The 25,660-nt window shown below is 37.9% G+C and overlaps 1 protein-coding gene across 12 annotated transcripts in view; it reads left to right on the top strand.

Moving 5' to 3' along the window:
* IMMT (inner membrane mitochondrial protein) overlaps positions 1-25,244 on the top strand; it is a 47,659-nt gene extending 22,415 nt beyond the window's left edge. For 9 of the 12 annotated variants that reach the window (XM_090281667.1, XM_090281662.1, XM_090281663.1 and 6 more), the window contains 9 exons: positions 2,689-2,825; positions 7,807-7,910; positions 10,563-10,698; positions 11,245-11,374; positions 15,603-15,617; positions 18,038-18,261; positions 21,913-22,044; positions 23,192-23,321; positions 24,301-25,244. In XM_090281667.1, coding sequence (XP_090137793.1) covers positions 2,689-2,825; positions 7,807-7,910; positions 10,563-10,698; positions 11,245-11,374; positions 15,603-15,617; positions 18,038-18,261; positions 21,913-22,044; positions 23,192-23,321; positions 24,301-24,914 — 1,622 coding nt within the window. In that variant the 3' untranslated portion in view covers positions 24,915-25,244. The remainder of the gene's footprint in view (positions 1-2,688; positions 2,826-7,806; positions 7,911-10,562; positions 10,699-11,244; positions 11,375-15,602; positions 15,618-18,037; positions 18,262-21,912; positions 22,045-23,191; positions 23,322-24,300) is intronic. The other 3 variants (XM_090281664.1, XM_090281668.1, XM_090281671.1) reach the window with 1 other exon arrangement.
* The last annotated feature ends 416 nt before the right edge of the window (positions 25,245-25,660 follow it).

The raw sequence follows: 25,660 nt of genomic DNA, 5'->3' as shown, positions 1-25,660 counted from the left end.
GTCATCTATTGATGGACTTTTAGATTGCTTCTCTATCTTAGCTATTGCAAATAATGCTGCAATGAACATAGAGATGCATGTATCTTTTGGAATTAGTGTTTTGGATTTCTTCAGGTTATACCCAGAAGTGGAATTGCTGGGTCATAAGGTAGTTTTATTTTTAATTTTTTGAAGAGCCTCCATACTGTTTTCTACAGTGGCTACACCAGTCTGCATTCCCACCAGCAGTGCACTAGGGTTCCCTTTTCTCCACATCCTCGCCAGCACTTGTTGTTTGTTGATGTACTGATAGTAACCATTCTGACAGGTGTGAGGGTTAATATCTCATTGTGGTTTTAATTTTCATCTCTCTGATGATTAGTGATTTTGAGCATCTTTTTATATGTCTGTTGACAATCCGCATGTCCTATTTGGAGAAATGTCTATTCAGGTCCTCTGCCTATTTTTTAATTGGATTGTTTTTGGTGTTAAACTTGTGGCCTTGTTGAACTCATACATTTATTTGTGCAGGTCAGAGTGGCTTAAGCTCTGGTTTACTGCCCAGTTTGGACTCCCATTGCAGTGTCTGATATTGGTGAGAGATGGATGTTTCACGCATTTCTGGTTTCCATCTAACTCAAGTATATTTCTTTTATGTCTCAATTTTAAGTTTTCTGATGCTCTTAAAAAAGATACTAGATGTGTGTAAAAATGTATTTTCCTGTCTTAAACAAGGCACATGAGCATAATTTATTGTACAGTACTGCAGTATATTGATGTCTTTGGAGGCAGTGGACATGTAGCTTTTTGCTGGACCAAAAAGATATTTATTTTAAATTCTCCATAATTTTGTTTTGGTTTTTTTTGTCTTGGTTTTTTTGTCTCTCCCTATCTGTGTTTCTGTTTGTCATTCTGCTTTGAGCGGTTCCTGTTTTCTTTCTAATGCACTGGATCTGTCCTACTCTGAGGAGGCAAGTTTGTTAGAATTATGTAGTGTAGAAGGGACAGAAGGAGCATAGGTGTAGAATAGGAATTTGGCTACTTGGGTTTGTGGGTTTTTTTGTTTTAGAGTGTTCAATAAATGACTACTATAAAGTGAAGTATTTCTGTTTTTCCACTTTTTAATTTTTTCTGAATTCTTTACTACAAGTCAAGATCACTTTTTAATTTATATCTGTATTTTATTTTTTTATTTTTTCCTTTTATCATATGGACATCTTGAAGTAAGTCATAAATTTAAGATGGCTATGTCTGCTTTTTCATCGTGCTTCCTTTTTCTTTGTCTAGTTGTTTTTATCTTTTATTTTGGACATAGTGAAAAATTTCAGTGTTTTGTCACCTTTTAGTTTTCTCCCAAACTTTAAAAATGTGTGTGTGTAAAAATTTTACCAAGAATCAAAAGACAAAAAAATCAACAAGTTGGACTACATCAAACTAAAATAACTTCTGTACAGCAAAAGAAACAGTCAATGAAATGAAAAGACAACCTATGGAACAAGAGAAAAATATCTTCAAACCATATATCTGATATGGGGTTTAATGTCTAAAATATATATGGAACTCATGCAACTCAATTTAAAAAAAAAAAAAAGCACAGTGAATAGAACTCTGAAGAGGGCTTCGAGCCAGTGGCCTGATCTGCTGGGTCTGCAGGCCTCTGTGAAGAGGTTTACTGTTATCTTGTATGTCCCCCCATTAATTCACACATGTTCATTTATAACCTCTCTTTCTCTGTGTTTTCAGTTAAGGTTTAGTCTCACATTTATGTCTTGCTACTTTCTTATTAGCCTTCTCCTTTTATGTGTGTTGCAGAGGTACTGGGTATGGTTCATCTGGTTCCATTTGTGTTATATCTTATGCTGTTTTTGTTGAAAATCACCTTTTGTTTTTGTCTCATGTGCCAAATACATTTTCCTTTTTTTGTCATCTGATATCTGATAAATTTGTATTCTCACTGGCCTTTTTTCTTCAAGTGACCACTTTTCCATTTTAGTATATCTAAAATCATTCCTTGCTTTACTTAAAAAAAAAAGGTTCTTTTTGATTCCTGAAGCAGCATAGCAATCTGATCTTGAATACTGATGTCTTCTATTTCTTGAGTTCTTTGTGGAAAAATACTGTCCATTCCCAACCTACCTTTTCTTTTTATTGTTTGTTTGCATGTTTTCATGCTTGTATTTTTCTTTCTCTTGTGTGTGTGGTGATATAGAAAATTTATTGATTATCCCATCCTGTCGAGGAGATGAAAATGGGTACCTCTTTTTTCCTGTTTTTTCCTGTGGTATATGATTGTTATTTAAGATGAAAAATGTTAGTGGTTATTCTGAATTTATAGTCTATAATACGTAAAAGGGACTATAGTGTCCTAAGCCTTGTTCCTCCCATTTGAAATAAATACTAGTCTTCTTTTAAGAAATTTTTACCTTAAAAAAACCCAGAACACTTTGTATTTTGAAAAAATTTAGGTGTACATACAAGTAAAAACAGTATAATTAACCCCCACAGATCTATCATCCAGATTCAGTAATTACTAATATTTTATCATACTTTTAAATGAAACTTTGACTCTCTAAATCTGTATATTTTCTGTCGCTTTAACAGGTTGGGGGAAGTGCAGTGGAAAACTCTGTAGGAGAAGAGTGGAAATTTAAAGCAAAGTCATTTGTGAGAGGGATCTATTTTTTTTTTTTAACTGTTCTTTTAATTTAGCTCTAGCCAAAAGCTTAGAAGATGCTCTGAGCCAAACTGCCCGCATCACCCAGCAGGCGGTTGTAGCTCAGAATGCTGCAGTCCAGGCCATCAATGCCCATTCCAACATATTGAAAGCAGCTATGGACAATTCTGAGGTGAGCCAAAGAGTCATTAGATTTGTAGTATTTAAGAAACTGATTTCTTCCTCCTAGCATGGCCTTTTTCTCACTAAGTGAAGATAATCTAAAGTAAATGTCTAAAAAAAAAAGAAAGAAAACCCTTTTAAGTGTTCTTTTTAGATGAATTTTTATATGATGTTTTATATCACAACAATGATACACTACAAAAATTAGTTCAGATTTACTTTCATATTTTAATAGTGCTTGAATGTATTTATTGTTTGCTTTCTGCTTTTGCTTTAAAATCACCATTTTTAAAAAAGATTTTATTTATTTATTTTTAGATGGAGGGGAAAGGCGGAAGAAAGAGAGGGAGAGAAACATCAATGTGTGGTTGCCTCTCATGCACCCCCAAGTGGGGACCTGGCCTGCATCCCAGGCTTGTGCCCTGATTGGGACTTGAACCAGTGACCATTTGGTTCACAGGATGGCGCTCAATCCACTGAGCCACATCAGCCAGGGCTAAAATCACCATTTAAAAAAAATAAAGTTTAGATTTTTTAGATTGACACACAGTTGTAAGAAGTAATACAAGGAGATCCCATGTACCCTCAAATACCAGCTGTTTTATGTTTATGCTGATTATTTAAGTTACATTGATTACTTCAGAAGTTAAAGTAATTACATTGATTTAAAAATGTAATTCTGGGACTTAATAAGTTTCCTTTATAATTACGTTCAGTTATTTAGTATATATAAATATATCTTGATACCAAGTCATTTTATTATTATTATTTTTTAATCCTCACCCAAGGATATGTTTTAGAGAGGAAGGGAGAAAGAGAGAGAGAGGCGGAAACATAGGTGAGAAACATCTTATGGGCCCTGACCAGGAATCAAACCTGCAATCCTTTGCTGTATGAAATGATACTCCATCCAACTGAGCCACCTGACCAGGGCAATACCAAAGAATAAAATACATAAACTACAAATCTCATGGGTCAGGAGGCTCATGTATGATCAGTAAAGTTACTTTTTCACTACAACTATGTTTTTTAAAGAATTTAAACACTTCACATTATTTTAGTTGTAAGTATATACATCACAAAAGAGTTAAATTAGACCTTTGATATTAATAGCCAGAAACTACAGCCTTTGAAAACTTAAAGAAAATTCTGTTTTATTCAAAGTCCAAGAAAAGATAATTTAAATTTCAGTCAGGAAAGTAGAAACCACACAGATATTTAATATGCTGGTTTTATAAGTATGGGAAGGCCCAAAGTTGCATGGTATCAGGAGATTGGTTCAAACCCAAGTGGACCAATATCTTTCAGAAGGACACTGATTAGAAACTTTAAATATCCATGGTACCACTTTGGTAGAAGGCTGCATAAGAGGCTATTCTCTTTTCCCAGTGAGCACATAATATGTGGTGCATGTGGGTTAAACACTATGAAATCTATTTGCAATCAAGATTTTATCACTAAAGAACACCTTACAGTAGCAGTAACTAGATTAGAGCATATTAGCTGGTAATATAAAATAATCAGAAAAATGTATGAACAAAAGTTTTGAAATGTTTAAATGGATTCCAGCTTCTGTTTCTTATAGTAAAAGAAGCTACTGGTGCACGTGGGCTCAATACTACACTGAATTACTTTATCAAAGCAGTATTTGGAAGCAGTCGGAGTTGGCTTGATTATAGGGGAATCTGTTGTCTTTCTTTTTTTTTTTTTTTTTTTTTCTTGCAGCCCACGGTCCCAGCCGGAATCTGGTGTCTTTTACAGGCACTTATCCTTGGACCTCTATATGTAAGATTACCTTCAACAAAGGGAGACACATTTTGGCCCCCAGATATGTCAATTAACACTTACATGATTTATGAGTCTTTTTGGGTTAGTTATTAAGAATCCTCTTCATACAATAACAGGTTCTTTTTTTTTTTTAATGTCCTATTTTTTAAATTGATTGGTTGATTTTAGAGCAGGGGGTATAGAAACACCAGTTTGATGTTCCACTTGTTGGTTGATTCTTGTACCTGCCCTGATGGGGGAATTAAAGCTTGATGTATTGGGATGATGCTCACCAACTGAGCTACCTGGCCAAGGGCAATACCAGGTTCTTTTATCAACATATGGTAAAGCTTTGGAAAATGTTATAAACGATGAGATACTGATATGGTCCAAACCAGCATCCTTTCTTGATATGTTTTTATTTTTTAAAGATTTTATTTATTTATTTTTAGAGAAAGGGGAAGGGAAGGAGAAAGAGAGGAAGACAAACACTGATGTGCTAGAGATACAGTATTCCCTCACTTATCGCAGGTATTACGTTCTAGACGCCACCGCAATCGGTGAAAATCTGCGAAGTAGGAACCTTACATTTATTTTAGTATTTATATATATTTTAAGGCTTTATAAATCCTTCCCACACACTTACAAACCGTTCCCAGTCCCTTATTAACCTTTCCCACTCCCTTATTAACCTTTTCCACACTTTTATAAAACTACTTATGTTCTTAAACATATTCTACACTCTTAAACCTACGTAACTTTAACAACATACATATATAGTACCGCAAAATCCCACGATATAGTGAAAAATCCACGATAAATAATAAAATATTTTTAAAAATCCTGCAATACAATGAGGCCATGATAGGTGAACCATGATATAGAGAGGGACTACTGTATATTGATGGGTTGCCTTTCACATGTCCCCCAAACTGGAGACCTGGACCACAACCCAGGTGTGTGCCCTGACTGTGAATCAAACTGGCAGCCTTTGCAGGCTGGCACTCAGTCTGCTGAGCCCCACCAGCCACGGCTTGATGTTTTTTATTTTGCAAGATGGCTAAGGAGGCAATTCACTGAAACAGCAACCTCATTATTCACTCCGTAACATTAATTTGCTTTGTCACTTTGCAAAATTTATGTAAAAGGTAAAAACAAAAAAGTGACATACAAAGATAGAAGAAAAGTACCAAATATTTTTTTCTAAAAACTGGGATTCTTAAACCTGAAGTTGGGTACTGTGGATAGACTTCAGGGGCTTATTCAACTTGGATAGAAAACATCTTTATTTTCTCTAGTCTCAAAACGTTTTCCTTCAATTATGAGTATCAGCAACACACCACAGTTGTGTTAACACTGTTTGTAACTTTGTCACTAATAGAAAGCATGGATATTTTCTAATCAAATTATAGTACTTGCAGATCTCTTGAAATTATCATTTATGCCCATCACTACTTCTAAATTAGGTTATTTACTAGGCCTACAACTAGGTCCTGGTTTCTGTTTCACAAAATTAAAATATTTTTTTTTAATGACAATTGGGTTCTTTTGTAATCTTGTAGTTTCATTTTAAGCATTTAAAACTGATATTCTGAGAAGCTTTCTCAGACTGCCACAGTGGTCCAGTGGCAAGATTAAAGGACTTGGTTCTTTAAACTTTTCATTGACAATGGATGTGCTTTAAAATGGAGACCGTGCTAGCTGTCAGTGAGAACATAATCTGGAGAATATGTTTTTTGAATGACCAAAACCAGAGTCATTGATTTTGCTGAGCCCTCCTCCCAAAGCAGTGGGCCTAGGACTACAGAGGCAGAACTACGTGTATTTCTAACAAGGGAAGATATGAGCTGGGCATCCACGGCCCTGGACACCTTACTGAAATGACAGTCGTGTTCTGGGTGTGCAGCAGCCCCTGCGGTGGTCCTCTTTGGGCAATTTGAAATGTAATTAATTATTGAACCAATTCAGTTGTGTTTTTCTAGGTAAAAGTATTTTGTTCCTCTGATAATTTGGCGTGTTCCTGTTCATCTCCAGGGCCCTAGTACAGTGTATGTTCAAGATAAGCCATAAGGTAGCTTTGCTTCATATCTACACAGAACATGTTCACTTTAAACTATATGCTCTTGGGTAAAGGAAAGAGAGAAAAAAACATTTAAAATAGTAGTTAATTTTAAAATAATTTAAAGTAGTCCAGACAGTTCCAAATAACATTCCACTTATTGTGTATATGATGCAGAATGTGGTGAGGATGGAAACTGAACTCATCTATGCCTTCAGTGGTCTTGGTTCTTGCATCTCTCATGGTGTGAGTGTCTTGCTGCACTGAGTGGGGTTATAGTGCTATGGAGGCAGGAGAGGATGGTGGTATGATGTGTTTCCTAAATATGAGCCAGTTCTGCTCTGCTGAAGGAGTGGCAGTCAGTTCCAATGCTGGAGCAAAACCAGTATGGACCTGCCTAAGGAATTTTAAAGGGAAACTTTTATTTATATATAAATATTACTTATCTAGGTATATAATTCACATTTCTATATAATTCATCTTGGAAAGGTTGACATTAGTACATTAGTTGATTTTCCCCTTACAGATTACAAAGGTCATTCTTTAGGATAATGTTTCAGAGGAATAAGGCCCTACAAATGTGTGAACTTTGTACTTATCCTTTAAACTATGATTTTGGTAGACAGACCTGCCAATTAAGAAAAATTTAAGTACCAGTGCTTCATTGAAGAATGATTTAATCAACAAACATAACTCATGAAGTTATTGTTCTTATTAACTTTTTCTGCCTCGTATTTTCTTTGGAGAATCTAATAAAAATGCTCATGCACAGAAACACAGTCTTTTACAATTGGGGGGAGGGGTAGTTTATGGTAGATGGTTCATGGATTTCTTTGAGCCTCACCATGAACCTTAGATTAAGAATTTCTTCTCTGGATAATATTTTATGTAACTTTTTACCTTTGAATTTAATGTCACTTATTTCTACATTTTGGTCATGTTAGCCTACCCTATGACAACAATAGCAGTTCATGTTTACACTTTTCAATTTTTTTGGCACTAATGGGATTTGGCTCCTTTTATTTTTTTAAATATTAACTTATTTTCCAATTACAGTTGACATACAATATTATATTAGTTTCAGGTGTACAACATACCGATTAGATATTTACATAACTACCTAGGACCAGCCCAATAAATCTTGTAATTAAAACTTTTTGTTTAGATTGCAGGTGAGAAGAAATCAGCTCAGTGGCGCACAGTGGAAGGTGCATTGAAGGAACGCAGAAAGGCAGTAGATGAGGCTGCCGATGCCCTTCTCAAAGCCAAGTAATTACTCATGGACTTTTAACAAGTAATTAGGGCCTCCTGCTGGCTTTCTTTGGGCTGGGTTTTCTTTGTATTATCTGTATAGGAAGAGGAAGGAGAGAAACCCTTCCCTCCCTCATTACCTGTTCTGGATTTGCATTGGTATTAGGAACACCAAGGTTTAAAACAAGAAAGAGGGAGTGGAATAGAATTAAACCAAAATAAATTTGACAGAAACCTACATAAGAAAGAGATCTTGTATAAAAAGCAGTTTTTCTTTGGATTATTGCTTAGGTGATGCTTCTCTACAGATTTACTGAGCTTCTGTCATAATTTCAAGATTTTTCTTCCATGGTTTGAGCAGTTTATCAGAATTTAGAGAGTATTTCACAATCTCTTCGCCTTAACTAACAAAGTAGTCATATATAATATAATGGGTTAGTTTTATGTCACATTGACCTTGATTCTTGGAAGTTAGCTGAAAGTAGGATCAAGCATGCAAACCAAGTGTGAGATCCACCTCTGATGATGGAAACTTACACTTGAATAAAGGTTCTTATCAACATAACGGAATCGTTATGTCATTCAAAATTTTGCTGTCTTCCTTAAGATGTTTATTACTGATAGCAAAAGAAACGCCTTCTAATAATGTGAGTATATCTTTTAAGAGATTTAAGACATGCTCACATCACTCTAGACCATGAGTCAGGGTTCTGAGTCTGTGTTTTGTGGTGGGCAGCCCATCTAACCTGTGAAACACTGAATAGTTAGGGCTCCCTGATACCCAGCTACTTGCTCAGTGAGCTCTTTGGTTTTCCTTGCATTTGCCTTTATACTTAAATTGGCATCAGCCTAATCCTTGCAAAAGCTGCCATTTATTAAATGTTCTTGGTACTTCTTAGGCATTGCCTCTCTAATCCCTGTTAACCCATTGTTGCCCGGTCATGAAAAAACTCGTGTTTTCAAGCCCAAATGTTGACCAGTAATGAGTTAACTGGTGTTTGCACTTGTATTAGATCATATAATTCTTAAAACTGAGAGTAATATAGGATTTTGTAAGTTTTCTTAATCTTGTTTGATCGTGTTTACTTTTATTATAAAAATATTTTTCTAGATAATGCAGGTTTTATCACAATTTTAATGTTGCAAAAGTTTCAGATATGGTGCATTGTGACAGTGAAGAATTTTTCAATGAATTACATGTAGAATTAATTAGATTTCTGATTGTCCGAGTGACTTTGAGATATATAGCAGTGATATGGACGATGATAGTCTGTTGAAAGGTAGTTATGAATCTGATATTAGACCACCAAAATGGCAAAAAGAAATGTGATAAAATTGATAGTGAAAGTGATTTTGAAGAAAGTGGACAGAAAGTGACATTACACCAACTTGGAGAATTATACAAATATTTCTGGTGTAACTATTGAACTTAATGAATATGGAGTATCAGTGAAGTGACAGATTTACTTTTTGATAATGATTTTTTTGATTTAATTGCTTCTCAAACTAATTTATACCACTACCAAATGGAAAAACATTATCAAACATCTGCTAAAACTTTACCATGGACAGAAGTTACCACTAGTAATATGAAGAAGTTTCTTGGTTTATTGACATTGACGGGACAAACAAACAGATCACATTGGAGAGATTACTGGTCAATGGACCCTTTGCTTGAAGTGCCCAGATTTCCTAAAACTATGACCAGAATGAGATTTGAGCAAATCCTTACTTTTTTTTTATCTTAGTGATAATTCACAAGCTATATCTAATGAAGACAGACTTTACAAAATTAGGCCTCTTTTGAATTACTTTATTCCAAAATTTCAGTCTTTGTATAGACCTAAACAGGAGTTATCCCTAGGTGAAGCAATGATACCATATAGAGGGCGTATCAGCTTCAGAACATATAATCCAGCAAAGGTAAAAAAAACATACAGAATTTTAGTGAGAATGCTTTGTGAACATGAGACTGGCTACATTTGCAATTTCAAAATCTACTTGGGTGAAGACAAGAAGCTACAAGAAGCTATATTCTCCATCTTAGAGCTCTATCTTTATTCTTGGCATCATGTTTACCAAGATAATTACTATAATGGCATATCTATTGCTAAAATATTATTAGAAAAGAAAACAACTGTTTTGTACCATTGCACATAGGTGAATGCTATATAGTTTATCATACCAAAAAAGTCATTAAAAGTTATATAGAAGATATGTGCAAAGTTTCATTTCAATACATTATATATAAAGTATATTGAAGTTTATTTAGATTGTTTCACTTTCATATTCAATTATGAAAAAATAGCCAGTAATATGGGATGGCATTTGTATAAAATTGCCAGTCAGCAATATGTTAATACAAGTGTGTGCAGCAAAGGATCTGGGAGCTGGACCCATATTTACCTGGTTTGGAAGCCTGTGTCTTTTCCTATACACCTTGCCACTTCTCTGGTTCACTCTAGTAAAGCTAGCTTCTGACTGCGGTGTTTTCAGTTGTAGACAAGGACAGCTTCTCTGCATACTGACTATGAAAAAGCATGGAGTAATTTTTTTCAAAATTTTTCCCCCCACAAACTTTAAACAATTGTATGTTGTATTAACTTTAAACTCTTTAATAAAATTGACCGGGAATAATACTAAATCTTTGTTTTGTTTTTTGATTTTCAGAGAAGGGTTAGAGAAGATGAAACATGTAATTGAAAATGCAAAGAAAGAAGAGGTTGCTGGGGCCAAGCCTCATATAACTGCTGCAGAGGGAAAACTTCACAACATGATAGTTGATCTGGATAATGTGGTCCAAAAGGTGTGTTTTTTAGGTCGTTTACAAGTATTTTTTTACTTTTAAATATAATCGTTTAGCCGATGGATTTTAAGACTTTAGGAAAATAATAAATTCCTACCATCTCTCTCCCTTTTCCCCTGCAAAGAGTATCAGTTGTTACACATTTTAAAAACTTGAGTTGGACACTAAGTGGATTGCTGAGTATTGATACTTTTTATAATAGTTAACATTTTTGGTCATGATTATGACCACTTATGAAAATTTTTATTTTGTAACAGATCTCTCTGCACTTGTGACCTGTATGGGTAGTTTCCTGTGACCCAGAGCAAGAGGGGCCTGGGCACAGTAAGCTGGGAGAGGGCTTGACTGTGGTGTTCGAATAGCATTAGAAGGAAACAAAGGCAAGGCTTATTATGTTCCTTTTTCTGAGCGTTAGATTTTTCTCTGTATGTTGTTTATATATTTCCATCCAAATGTAATTAAATAAGTGAATATAACTTCTGTTTTCTTGGAACATGTATATTACTTTTTGTTTACTTTAACCACATACCCCTTGTATTTGTTCAGGTCGAAGCAGCTCAGTCTGAAGCTAAGGTTGTGTCTCAGTATCATGAGCTTGTGGTCCAAGCCCGGGATGACTTTAAGCGAGAGCTGGACAGTATTACTCCAGAAGTCTTGCCAGGGTGGAAGGGGATGAGTAAGTACAACTGGGTCGGCACTTTCCTCTTTCATTTTTTAACAGCTCATCAACTAATCTAAACTGGCTTAAACTCCATTCATCTAGTCCCAACCTCTCTGGCATGCATATCTCATTTGGTGTACACAACATTTTATTTCAGTGACGGCCATGATAGATAACAGACCTGTGACAGTACACTCCTGGTTTTAGACATAGTTAACAAGGTCCAGCCAGAGTTTAATTTCATAATTCATGATTCCATTCTGGTCTCTGTTACTCAAAAAGAGAAAGGTTTTTGTTTTTATCCAAGTGAGTGAGAGTGACATTATAACCTTGATTCTATTGTAATATTGAATATATGTAAAATTATTCAAAACCTTTGGCACTTTAAAAATATTCATAATGAATTATTTAAGACACCCCTTACTGCTCTCTGACAGCACTGTGGTTGAGAACTCACCTAGGGACACTGCAGAGAAAAGGAAATTGGCTCTGTGGCTGTTTCCTTGCAAATGGCTCATGCTGCAGGGAGCTTGGATGGTTAAGCAATTAATTACACAGCATACCTGCAGGGGAGAATCTCTTTACCCTGAAGTGCTGTGAGGGCAGTAAGAATTAGAGGTTACCAGTCTCAACAATACTGCTTAAATGCCAGTATCTCTTAGAAACAAAACATCATATAGGATAAGAAGAACTGCAATTATAGGAGGCCTTTCTGGGCTAAAGATGTCAAAGCTGCATCACGGAACCATGACAGGTCTAAGGAGCAAAGGTAATAAAAACCAGGGCAGGAATTTTATCTGCATCATGGCCAGCCAGGGAGATTTAATATGAAGAAGCAGAGTCAAGGCTGTCAAAAAATAGCTTAGACATTTAGTTTTTTGAGTTCAGTTGATTGAGGGAGATAATCAGACTCATGTCAAAGAAAAACTAACAGCGGGATTTGTAAGAGATTAAAGTGGAGAAACACATGAAGTTCTGTCTGGGAACAGTGACTCTTGATTGCACATTGTTGTTTAAACTTACACAAAGCTGGTAATAAGGGCAATGTGGACAGACTACCCCTGAGCAGGCTTAGTTAAGCCACATCTGCACCATTTCCCTCATCAGAATTTCTCAAGGGCTGTGTTTCATTGAGGCAACAACTGAAACTTGCCACCGCAGACGCCTTCCCTGTTCCATCGTACTCCAGAAGTCACTCTACCACACTACCCTATCTTACCCTTTTGGAATTGTTATTTACTGAAATTGTTGTGTATCTCTCTCCATTAGGTATAAGCTCCTTGGCATAAATGTGACATTGGAAGATACTACGGAGCCTAAGTTGGCTGAAATAAATGCAGTAGGTTGAAAGAGCAGGACAGGCTTTGACTGTGGAATGTTAGTTACGAGTGCTATCCCTAGGAATCTGCATTCTCTCATTTAAAATACTTGTCTTTTTGTCTTCTCATTAGGCTAAATCCTACTAATTTGTGCAAGCCAACTTCTGAAATTTAACTTTTAAAAAATTATTTTGCTCATGTTGAAAATGCCCATCGTTTTCATTTAACATGAAAACATTAAAGCAGTTGTTTGCAACCCAGGCATTTTTGGGCTCCCCTCAAAGGACATTTGGCGATATTTGAAGACATTTTTATTTGCCACATTGGGGGTTGCAACTGGCATCTAGTGGGTACAGACCAGAGATGCTGCTAAACATCCAACAGTGCACAGACTAACCCCTCACGACGAAGAACTATCTGACTAGACTAGTCAGTAGTAACGAGGTTGAAAAACCCGGCATTAAAGAAATGTATCATACAAAGTGAAAGTCCCCTGCAACACCATCTCCAAATTATTATTTTTTACACAACCTCCATTTAATGTTTTATTAATTTTTAAAATAGATTACATAATCACATAATACAAAATTTAAAAGGGACAGATGGCATCTGGTGGAGTTTCCCTTTTCATGCCCACTGCCACAGGTTTTCTGTTACTGATTTCTTGTGTAGCTCTGGAGATAGTGACGTACTCCATAATTATCCCAGCCCCTAGCAGATATCCTCACCTCTGAAATCTGAACTCATTTAACACCTGTACCAGACTTGTTAGGACTGCTTTGGCTTATCAGTTATTTTGCCCTTATTAGTCTTATTTCCATAAGCTGTAAAAGTCCTGGTGACACTCATGTCTAATATTTTTTTCGTGTTCTCCATAGCTGAGCATGGTGTCAAACATATAATAGCTAAAATGATTGAGCATTATTTTATGTCTAGCCCTGTGTTCTCATTGTTTCACATGTATTCACTTATTTAAATTTCATTATAGCCCTATGAGCTAAGTGTTGTTATATGTCCATTTTATGGATGAGAAAATTGAGACCCAGAGAGGTTAAGTAATTGCCCAAGGTTGGGGATAGAGCCAGGATTTCAATCTTACCCACTAACCTCACTGTTCTTTGCTTATTGATTTGTATTGGCAGTGTAAGACCCATTTCAGGTTTTTGAGGAGTGATGTTATTGTAATGAGAAAGAAAATTCATTTTTATGAGATTGGAGGGTTTCTTAAGGACAAGGAAGCTGGTTAAGAGCTACTGGAGTAATGAGAGTGTGAGTGATAGGAGCCACCTGGTGTGTGTGTGCCAGGGGCATGGAAAATGAAGACTGGGAATGAAACATTATTGTCGTCAGCTAGCAATTGATTTGTTGCTGAACCATAGGTTAGAGCATATAGTGAGGTTGACTGTATATATATTTCCTGATTCAACATTCACCTCCTAGATATATGGTCTAAAAGACTCATATGGGTGCCAAAAGAGAATCATGAAAATGTTCATAGCAGCACTGTTGTCTAAGAGTAGAAAAATTGGAAACAGCCCAGTGTGCCTCAGATATGGCAGTACAGATGAATGAACCAGAACTGTATCTCTCAAAGGTAGATGTTAAGAAAAACAAAGCTGCAGAAGAATACATAGAGTAGAATACCACTTATGTGAAGCTTAAGAACATGCAAAACAAAAGTATATAATGTTTAAGGATGCATACATAAGTAAAGTATAACAAATTAAATGATAAACACCACTACAAGGGCAGTGAGGGGGAGTCGTTAGGAAGCATGCTCTTGCCAGGATGGCAGAATAGGGTGCAAGTTGCAAATTATGAGTATTCCCGGGGGACATTTCCTTATTGCTTAAAGACTAGTGTAGCTATATTTATGTGCCCTGTTAAGACTGACACATTATTTCTCACCTTGTCCATCTTTGTTAGTTTTTCCTTCAACATTGGGACAGATTTCTGGTTGAATACCAGATCAAGTGGTTGAAATTAAGAGCCGTTTTGGATGAAATGCCTGTCTTTGAACTTTTAGGATCCAGGAGTTATGCCCAGAAGAGAGGCAGGAGATTGGCTATGGCCCCGTCTCCTGTCAGCTGTTCACACAGTGGTGCTTGTGCTCATTGTGGGGGTACCATCCAGACCATTCAGAATGTTCTTTCTCTTCCATACCATTGAGTCAGGTGGTCGTGGTTTTTAGTTTAATTTGTAAGGTTTAAAGTCAAATTTAATGTGAGTTCACTGTTTTCATATTTCCAAAGAAGAAAGATGAATGTCTTAATTATTTGAAATGCTAGGAGAAGCCTGATACTTAGAACACAGTCAGGACTGTGTCTTAGTGAAATACTTTATAAACTAATGCAAATGGAGAGCATAAACGAGAATTGTAGTTTCTGTGTAAAAAGTAAATTGATTGTTTAGCAAAAATAAAGTGCCTAAAAACAAAAACTTTCAATATCAGTGACTTACTTTCTAAAATGTTAGAATTTACTTTGATTATATTGTTTTGTAATCCTTTAAAATTTTGGGAACTAAGCTATTATTTTGCTTCCCAATGTTAAAATATGTTTTTCAAGCCCTGGCTGGGTAGCTCAGTTGCTTAGAGCATCATCCCAATACACCAAGGTTGTGGGTTTGATCCCTGGTCATGGCATATACAGGAATCAACCAATGAATGAGTAAATAAGTGAACAACAAATTGATGAGTCTCTCTCTTTCTCTTCCTTTCTCTTTCTCTCTACCTAAAAATCAATAAATAAAAATTTAAAAAATTTTTTTAAATAAAATATGTTTTTTCTACTGGTTTCTCATTCCTTGTTTTTTGGTTTTTTTTGTTGTTGTTGTTTATTTTGGTATTTCTGCTTAATAATTAGTGATTAATAACTTAAATATGTATATTCTGTTTTTAAAGCTGTTTTTCTTTTCTTTTGTAGCTGTTTCTGATCTAGGTGAGTATAATTTTGTGTCTTTTATGTTTAAAGGCATTTGTTTTGAGTCTCAGAAGACTAAAGTCTTTTTGCTGTGCCTATGGTTCTTACATTAAAGCATCTAAATAACACTGGGTTGGCCAAAAAGTTTGTTTTCTGTAACATGGCTCTAGTAGTGCTTAGTTGTCTTTAACTTCATTCAAAACAATTTTGTTAGATTGTATTGTGACAACTGTCATAGCATTGTGCACTTAAAACTTATCAAAACTGGTGAATTTTTGTGTAGTCATTTTAATGTTAAAGATGGAAGACAATAAGCAACATTTTGGCATATTATGCTTTATTATTTCAAGAAAGGTAAAAACACAACTGAAATGCAAAAGGATTTGTGCAGTGTGTGGAGAAGGTACTGTGACTGATCGAAAGTGTCAAAAGTGGTTTGTGAAGTTTCCTGCTGGAGATTTCTCACTGGATATGCTCCATGGTCAGGTAGACCAGTTGAAGTTGGTAGTGATCAAATTGAGACATTAATTGAGAACAGTCAGTGTTATACCATGCGGGAGGTAGCCAACATGCTCAAAATATCCAAATTAGAGTAACAGGTTGGTGGGAGGGAGAGAAAGCAGGAGGGAGCGCCCAGGGACTGAGAGGCGGGGGTGCCTAGAGCCACACATGCAGCTCTGCAAAAGAAAAAAGAAAAAAAAAAATAAAATCCCCTGGCTGCTATGGCTCAGTGGATCGAGCATCGGCCTGCAAGCCAAGTGTCGCTGGTTCGATTCCCAGTCAGAGCACATAACTAGGTTGCACATCAGGTCCCCAGTTTGGGGCGTGAGTGAGAGGCAACCACACAGTGATGTTTCTCTCCCTCTCTCCTTTCCTCTCTCTCTAAAAATAAAAACAAAATAAAACAAAAATATATATATCCAAATTAATAACATTATTGGTGAAAATGAAAAATGTGTCTCTTTTCACGGAAAAAAGCACACAAATTTTTTTGCCAACCCTGTATAATGTAGAATTATGCTGCATGTGGTAAAATATGATTCGGATATTTTTTGCATCCATGTTCTCTCACCTACGAAAACATTCACCAGGTGATTAGAAACGTGTGTTTGTGTGTGTGTGTGTATGTGTGTGTTTTATTTTGTAAAATTTTAAATAATAAAACGTAGGAAGAAAACAATAATGAACTTCTATAGGACCATCGCCCAGCTTCACCAATGATCAATTTAGTGTCATTTATTTCCACAGCTTATTTTAAAGCAAATTCCAAGTATTATATCCTGTTACTTGTAAATACTTTCAGTGTGTTTAAAATATATATATAATCACTATACCATTAGCATAGCCAAAACAATGATTCTTTAATGTCATCAAATGTCTATTCAGTGTTCAAGTGTCCAATTATTTTATAGAATGAGTTTTTTAAGTTGTTTTATTTGAATACAAAGGAGCTACACATGTTGAATTTGGTAAATAAGTCTCTTATCCCCACTTTGTTTTTGTATTTCAATCTATTTAGTATAGTGTTAAGTCACCTATCATATAGTATTTCTCACATCCTATATTTTGCTTTTACAGCCAAAATTCTTAATCTAGGCTAATAGAACACTTCTGGAGTGTGAAATTTGGAGGGAAATCGTTTTTTGTTTTTAATTTTTTTTATATTTATATTCAGAGAGAAGGGAAGGGAGGGAGAAAGAAGTAGAGAAACATTGATCAGTTAGTTGCCCCAGCTGGGGACCTGGCCCGCAACCTAGGCATGTGCCCTGATGAGGCATCAAAATGATGACCTTTCAGTTCACAGGCTTATGCTCGATCCATTGAGCCACGTCAGCCAAGGTGGAAAAGAGTATTTAAGCCTAAATTAGAATCTTTGGACAGGAATATTTTTTAAAACTCCACAAGTGATTCTGATGGACAGTTCTGGTTACAGATCACTGCCCTAGTTAGTATCATCTGTTTTAGAATAAAGGTATACAGACTCTTCTTAGGGAAAAGCCCAAGTTTGAATTTGATTTGAGTTTTAGCAGAAAAGAGTCTGTAATCGGATTTCTGTTATGACTAATAGTTATGCATAAAAGAAGACGTAGAAGTGATTGTATATGAAAGCTTTGTCTTTAGATGCAAAATTATGGTGAGTTATTTAGCAAATTTATCAGGTCAGATTAGAAGTACTAGTTTGGGTTCCTAGCAAAGAACTAACTATATATTTGAAAGCCTACCGAAAGGACTTCGCTTGGGGTTGAAAACACCTTTGTTGTTGGCCATGAGCTGTGAATTTCGGATTGTACTGGAGAATCTTAAGTCTCCTTTCAAATGGTAGCTACTCTTTGCTTTTCTTTATAGATGTTAAATTTTATAATCAATTGAAACAAGTTACCTTGTAGATGTATAGTTTTGGCTAAATAATTAACATTTTAATGTGGTTTTCTGTTTAGCTGACAAGCTATCTACTGATGACCTGAACTCCCTGGTTGCTCACGCGCATCGTCGCATTGACCAGCTGAACCGAGAGTTAGCAGAACAGAAAGCCAAAGAGAAGCAGCACATCGTGTTAGCTTTAGAAAAACAAAAGCTGGAAGAAAAGCGGGCCTTTGACTCTGCAGTGGCAAAAGCATTAGACCATCACAGGAGTGAGATACAGTCTGAACAAGACAGAAAGGTAAAAAAAAAAAAAAAAATAGAAAAGTAGAGGAAGGAGAATGATTGTCTAACATTTAGAGTGAATCTAACCTTTTTTTAAATATGGAAAAACATGAATTTATTTAAGATTGAGAAAGACTGTTTTGGAAATCCTCCAGCCAAAGCTTGGTTCTCATTTCCCCGAGTTGCATCGTATTGCCCTTATCTATAGTCAGTAGGAGGGCAAACGGAAATACCCTGGCTGGTCTACAACAGCCATTCTCAAAACATGGCTCAGGGACCCTTGGGCCTTCCTAAGACCGTTTCAGGAGGGGCCACAAGAGCAAAACTATTTTCAAAATAATCCTAAAGACATTGCTTGCTTGTGTTTCCTACTCTCATCCTCTCACTAAAATGTACAGTAGAATTGTCAAGAGGTTACATGATATATGATGATATTCATCGATCTGGCAGCTAATGGAATATGTGTGTATGTTTATTTTTTAAAATGAATCTAACTTGATTATCTACTTCTGGAGGTAATAATCAGCAGTCACTGACTTTAAAATACTAGGTGTAAGTCATGTCCTCCCACCTCTTGAATGGAGCTTTGGCCCTTGTTCTAGTCAGAACTTCTAGGGAAGGATTAATCTTCTCGAGTTACTTTATGTTGAAAAGATGGAGATGTGTAAGAAAGTAACAAGCTACTGGCATCTAGGACGTCTGGTCTCTCAGTGGAGCCTTTGCTTCTTAAAGCAGTACTGAAAGAATCTCTGTTGGATTCTGAGTATATTTTTCTCTGCCAGTGTTTTTAAGTCGTCGGCGGCGGCAGCCGTCCGTCTCGAGAGACGATGGTGTAGCTTCTTAAGAGTCTATCTGCACCGCCGAGAATGGCTGTGCAGTCCAACTCGGGAGTGACACGGTATCTGTCTCCTCCCGTGTTGAATCGACATCTTGCGATGACGCTGGAGTGTCCTCTCCAGTGAAGCTGAAGCTACAGAGCCTGGCCAGGGTGATATGGAGGGTCTGCTGTTGCCCATGTAGCAGACCCCCCCTCTCTTCGCAGCTGAAGGGTCCAAGGGAAAGACGGAGTCAATACAGCTTGGCTTCAGGTGCGCCGCAGGAGTTGCCGGTGTTGACTACAACGTCAAACCGCCTTAGGGACTCCGGCTCCGGATTTTCTGTCGGGGTTTACTCCCTTAGCCTTTCCCCTGAAGAGGTATGCCGCAAGGCAGCAGAGGTTTTTTGGAGTCAGAGTTTTCCTTCTCTGATGTGCCCTGACTGGAAGATCGAACCAGCGACACTTAGCTCGCAGGCCGACGCACATCATGTGTTAAATAGGTGTCTGTCTATAGGCTGACTTGGAACTTGACTGCTTATCCTGTCTGTGTCCTCTCAACTGCACAGCTGACCACTCCCTCCTTGAAATGCTTCCTTCCTTCTTGTACCAGGACACCACATTCTTCTGGCTTTTCTCCCACCTTGCTGGCCACTCCTCAGCTTCCTTTGCTCAGCCTCTCAAATATTGGCATGCACTGAAACCTGTCCATCTAAACTGTCTCTAAGTGCTCTTAACTAGTTGTGTGGCTTGGAAGTATAAGTATTACCTGTCACTTAAGATATTTATGTTGCTACCTCCAGCATCTGCCTTGGCTTCTAGTTGCCTGTCTAGCAGCTGACTTGATGTCTCCAGCTAGGTTTTCAGTAGTCATTTCAAACTTAACATATTCAAAACAGATTTCTTCATTTTGTCTAATTGGTCTCTTAGTTCCTCCCTCAGCTTGTTTCTGTAAATAAACCTCCATCTACTCAGTTGCTCAAGCAAGAAATCATTCTTAGTCATTCCTCCATCAACTTGCACATCCATTCCATTGACAGAGTCCACCAGTTCTACATCCAGAGTAAATCCCAAATCTGTTCACTTTTCTCTTTCTCCATTCCCACCACCTTAGTCCAAAGTATCATCCTAACAGATTCCATGTTTTTTCCTGTGAGGGCCCACTGCATTTAATATCGTCGTCGGCAGCCGTCCGTCTCGAGAGACGATGGTGTAGCTTCTTAAGAGTCTATCTGCACCGCCGAGAATGGCTGTGCAGTCCAACTCGGGAGTGACACGGTATCTGTCTCCCCCCGTGTTGAATCGACATCTTGTGATGACGCTGGAGTGTCCTCTCCAGTGAAGCTGAAGCTACAGAGCCTGGCCAGGGTGATATGGAGGGTCTGCTGTTGCCCATGCAGCAGACCCCCCCTCTCTTCGCAGCTTAAGGATCCAAGGGAAAGACGGAGTCAATACAGCTTGGCTTCAGGTGCGCCGCAGGAGTTGCCGGTGTTGACTACAACGTCAAACCGCCTTAGGGACTCCGGCTCCGGATTTTCTGTCGGGGTTTACTCCCTTAGCCTTTCCCCTGAAGAGGTATGCCGCAAGGCAGCGGAGGTTTTTTGGAGTCAGAGTTTTCCTTCTCTGATGTGCCCTGACTGGAAGATCGAACCAGCAACACTTAGCTCGCAGGCCGACGCTCAATCCACTGAGCCAAACCAGCCAGACTGCATTTAATATAAAATCCAGATTTTTAACCTGTACCAAAAAGACTTACTGAGTTTATTCCTATTTGCTGTGAGCCAGGCTTCCCTTACTTCCCTTGTTTATCAGGGGCCCTGTATTTTATTTATTTATTTTCGAGGTGGGGTTACCTTGACTGCATCTTTTCCTTGGGGCCTTTGCTCTACCTGATACATTGTTCTGGTTCCTCTCTTTAAATCCTAGTTTTAAGCTTGGATGTCACCTCAGCAAGGCCATTTCTATCCCTTCAATGTAAGGAAGGTCCTCTGCATCACTTTCTCTCATATTACCCTATTTATTTTCTTAAACACAAGTACTACAGTCCAAGATGTCCGTTTTGTTTATTGTCTGATTGCATCCAAGCATATAGTAGGCCCTGCCTGGCACAGGGCTCACACTTCATAAATATTTATGCATTGACTAAATGGATCTACTTATTTATTATATTGTTTCTGAGAATAAGTTAATGAATTGTAGTTAATCAGTGTTAAATAATTCATCGTATGACCCATGGCTAATTGTTAGGCAAGGCTTTTCATAGTTTTGGTTTGATATGGCCCATGATGAATCTGAATTTATATAAAATAAACCGTTTTGGAGCAGATTCTTTTGTTTAGAAGTGTGTTTAACAACTGCCAGATATGTATTTATTAATTTTCTTAACAGTTCGTCATAGTAGATGAGAAAATATAGACGTGAGAAGATAAATAATTTCCCCAGGGTCACATAGATAGTTGTGGTGAAGCTGTGTTTGATCCCAAGTCTTTGTAGTGATTTTTTTCCCCATGATCTGGAATTTGTTAATTCTCAAGGGGGGGAGTATGTGATTTGGGAAATGATAGTACTTTCTGTGTATAGGAGGCAGCCTGGTAATGTGAAAGAAACATCAATTTTGGAGCCAGAGAGACCACTGCTTGAAATCTGTTTTTTGCCACAACTGTGTGACTGAGTCACCTTTCACCATTCAACTTCCTGATTCATATCAGAAGTAGAAGTAAAGAATGCATAGGCGTGTACGGCACACCCTAGCGGGTGAGGACAGGGAGGCTGCTATCATTGTTACTAGTCTTCTCTTTTTCTGAAAGTGCACGTGGAGAACTCGGAACTAATCATGACGGTTCGGTTCTGCAGGTGGAGGAAGTCAGAGATGCCATGGAGAATGAAATGAGAACCCAGCTTCGCCGACAGGCTGCTGCCCACACTGACCACTTACGAGATGTCCTCAGGGTACAGGAACAGGAACTGAAACATGAGTTTGAACAGGTGAGGAGGCCCTGTTGTAAAGCATTGACACCCCTCCAATCTCCTTCTGCCCTTCCTAGTAATATCAGCCTCTCCTTTCCTTTTAGTGTACTTTGCATGTCATTCTCTCTGAGGATATGGAAGGCTGGGGAAAGATTTCTAATGGTACCTACCCTTGGAGTGGGACTTTTGTATATTTGCAAAACTGCTCCTTTTTTCCATAAAGGTGTACCTATGCGTTACTGATCTGGTGTGTTTTGTATCTGTGTCCTGTCATTTGGAGCCTGCAAAGCTTTAAGGAGGGTTGGTATGTGGGGTTTCAGGAATACAGGTTATAATACCTGACGCAATATAATTGATGAATACGTCCATTCAGCCAGTGCATAATTATCTACGAAGTGCCAGCCCTGTGCCAGGCAGTGCCTACTGTATGCTTGGGTGCAGTGGTGCTCAAGGCAGACAGTCAGCCAGAAATAGGTCAACAAAATGGACGTCTCAGATTGTGATACTTTTTAAGAATGACAAATAGGGCACTGTGAGAGAATTGACACTGCTTTATCTCCATAAACTCTGGTAATGTGGTAGTCCCTGGATTCTTGTAACTAAGGAAACTTCCTGGAAAGGTTAATTTTGGATACCTTTAGTCACAATTAGTTTCTACTCTGCAAGTCATTTATAATATACTTATTTTGTCTCACAGAAGGGAATGAGGTTTTTCATGTAAGAAAGTCCTCCAGAAAATTAAAATTTATGCCAGTAGAAAGGCATTTTAAATTCTATTTGATAGGTATTTTTCTGAGAAAAATGAATAGGGGACTCTTAAATAGAGGATATTAAATACAATTTAATTATGTTTACATGGCAGTTCAGTTACTTTCTAAAGTTGGTATTTTTCTCATTTTAATAGCCTTCTTTATTCTGCTAGTCTGCCTCCTGTAATATTAGCTTCCATTAGCTACTTGATAGAAAGTTACACATCAGATATGAGTTTAAGGAAATTTTGATACCATACATATAATATAAGGCGTTCCTGACAACTATTTTGGGATTTTAAAAGCCCTTTCCTTTTGGAGGTTAGCAGTTGCTGGAAGCCTTTAAATGTCCCGATAAGTGATATTCATTGAGGTAGAGCCACTTCTTTCTGTACACTGTTTATGTTTTACTTCAGGACCTGTCTGAGAAACTCGCCGAGCAAGAATTACAGTATCGTCGGCTCAATCAGGAGCAAGTTGACAACTTTACTCTGGATATAAATACTGCCTATGCCAGACTGCGAGGAATTGAGCAGGCTGTTCAGAGTGAGTACATGAACCTCTGAGACAATTGTATTCAATCCAACTTCTTAGGATAATTTCTTATTACGAGGATGATGGGATATGTGCATTGGCATTAGGGCCTAACGAAGCTGACATCACTCTAATAAACTTTATTCATTTCTTAGAAAATTAGCCCCAGATTTGGTAAATTTGGAACATAGAGAGCTATGAGAAGATATATAAAAGAATCTAAAAATTAAATCTAAGTTGAAGTTTTACTCCTTATTGTGACGGACATGAGATCTTCATTTACCCAACACATTTTGGTTATGTCTCAGGTTTCCTGAGTGGAGAAGAGGTCAGTGTGGCCCCACGCTTGCCCTCCAGCTGTGCTGACCTGTCTCTGACCCTGTTGTTGGAGGGTTATCTGGAGCTGGTGATTTGCTGATTCCATAGTAGTTACGCTGAGGCCTCCATAAGCCACATTGACAAGGAAATGTCTTAACAATGAAGATGCTGACAAAATGGGTTTCTTTGGGGTATTATGGGGGATTTTTGTCAGGTAAAGATTAAAGTAAATAGTCCATTAAGTTTATTTGAAGTCTTCCATCCCTTTTCAGGAAGTTTCTGATGACCTTAGCATAAGTCTTAGCCTAATTTAAATGTTTCCTTCTCAAACATTTCTCCATCTGAATTAGATGCCATGCACTGTCCTAGATGGCACAGAAAGAGAAGGGAGACTCAGTTGTGCTTGTGCATGTACATACATTCTCTCGGCTTTCTCCGTGGCCTTAGGAAAAGTGAGCACTCATCAAATGTGTTGTGGCTTGTTGACTCACATGAAGAGGAAAGAACACTCCAAAACTAAGTGGTGGGATGGGGTTGGAAGAGGCTCTTTGTGGTCCCATCTTCCACGTCTGTGGATTTAACTTACTGAAGGTACATCAGTTCTTTGGATGTATGAGAAGGACTATAGTCAAGTGGAAAGAAAATGTTTTCCTTTGCCTTGTTTTCTTTGTAGGTCATGCAGTTGCTGAAGAGGAGGCCAGAAAAGCCCACCAGCTCTGGCTCTCGGTGGAAGCATTAAAGTACAGCATGAAGACGGCATCTGCAGACCAGCCCACCGTTCCGCTGGGTAGTGCAGTCGAGGCCATCAGAGCCACTTGTTCTGATAGTGAATTTGCCCAGGCTTTAACCGCAGCTATCCCTCCAGAGTCCCTGACCCGTGGGGTGTACAGTGAAGAGACCCTTAGAGTCCGTTTCTATGCAATCCAAAAACTGGCCCGAAGGGTAGCGATGATCGATGAAACCAGAAATAGCTTGTACCAATACTTCCTCTCCTACTTGCAGTCCCTGCTCCTATTCCCGCCTCAGCAACTGAAGCCACCAGTGGAGCTCCACCCTGAGGATATGAACACATTTAAATTACTGTCATATGCCTCCTATTGCATTGAGCACGGTGATCTGGAGCTGGCAGCAAAGTTTGTCAATCAGCTGAAAGGGGAGTCCAGACGAGTGGCGCAGGACTGGTTGAAAGAAGCCCGGATGACTCTAGAAACTAAACAGATAGTGGAGATCCTTACGGCATACGCCAGCGCTGTAGGAATAGGAACCACTCAAGTGCAGCAAGAGTGAGGCCTAGGAAGAGTTTTGTAATGTCCTAGTTCATGTCAAAGGAAATCAGCAGTAATACGTGAAGGGTTTGTAGCAGGGTGTCAGAATTGTCTAGAAAAGAGCAGGTTACAAATGCTGTTCTAAATGTTAACACCTGTTGCATTTATATTCCCACTTGCTATCATGTCATTGAACTCCAGGAGTACTTCCTTTGCAACTTGTGTAACATTTTCTGTTTTTCAGGTTTTACTGATCAGGCTTGTGAGCCAATCAAAATAATATTTGTGATCCCTGTTACTATTGATTTTGCCCTTGCAGCAAACTGAATAAAACAAAAAGATGAAAACTGAATAGCTTATCCCCTTTCAAAACTGTGCTGTTTCTAGCTTGTGTGTATAGAAAATTCCCTTGAGAAGCAGCAACAGCAGAAGTAGGAAGTCCTGGGCACTCAGGCTATGAACTGGGTCCCAGAAGTCCAAGGGTTGTTCTTGGCTTTGAAGGTTGTGATGAACTGATTCCTGCTGGTCAAACTCAAGAGTAATGTACAAGCCAAAATGCCAAATATATTTATATTTGGAGTTATATCATTCTAGTGATTCAGAGGCAGTAGAAATAGTATGTATCTCAATTTTTTTATTGCTACCACAGGAAAAAAATTATATTTTTAGGGGGAACACACACACACACACACACAGATCTGTACCTCTCAACACACACACAGAGACATTTGTACCTCTCACTCACACACACACCTGCACCTGCCCCTA

This window comes from Furipterus horrens, unplaced genomic scaffold (assembly GCF_987537825.1).
Source record: "Furipterus horrens unplaced genomic scaffold, mFurHor1.1.pri manual_scaffold_6, whole genome shotgun sequence".
Lineage (NCBI taxonomy): Eukaryota > Metazoa > Chordata > Mammalia > Chiroptera > Furipteridae > Furipterus > Furipterus horrens.
Note: the sequence above shows the minus strand (reverse complement) of the source record. Positions and strands in the feature narration are given on the sequence as shown.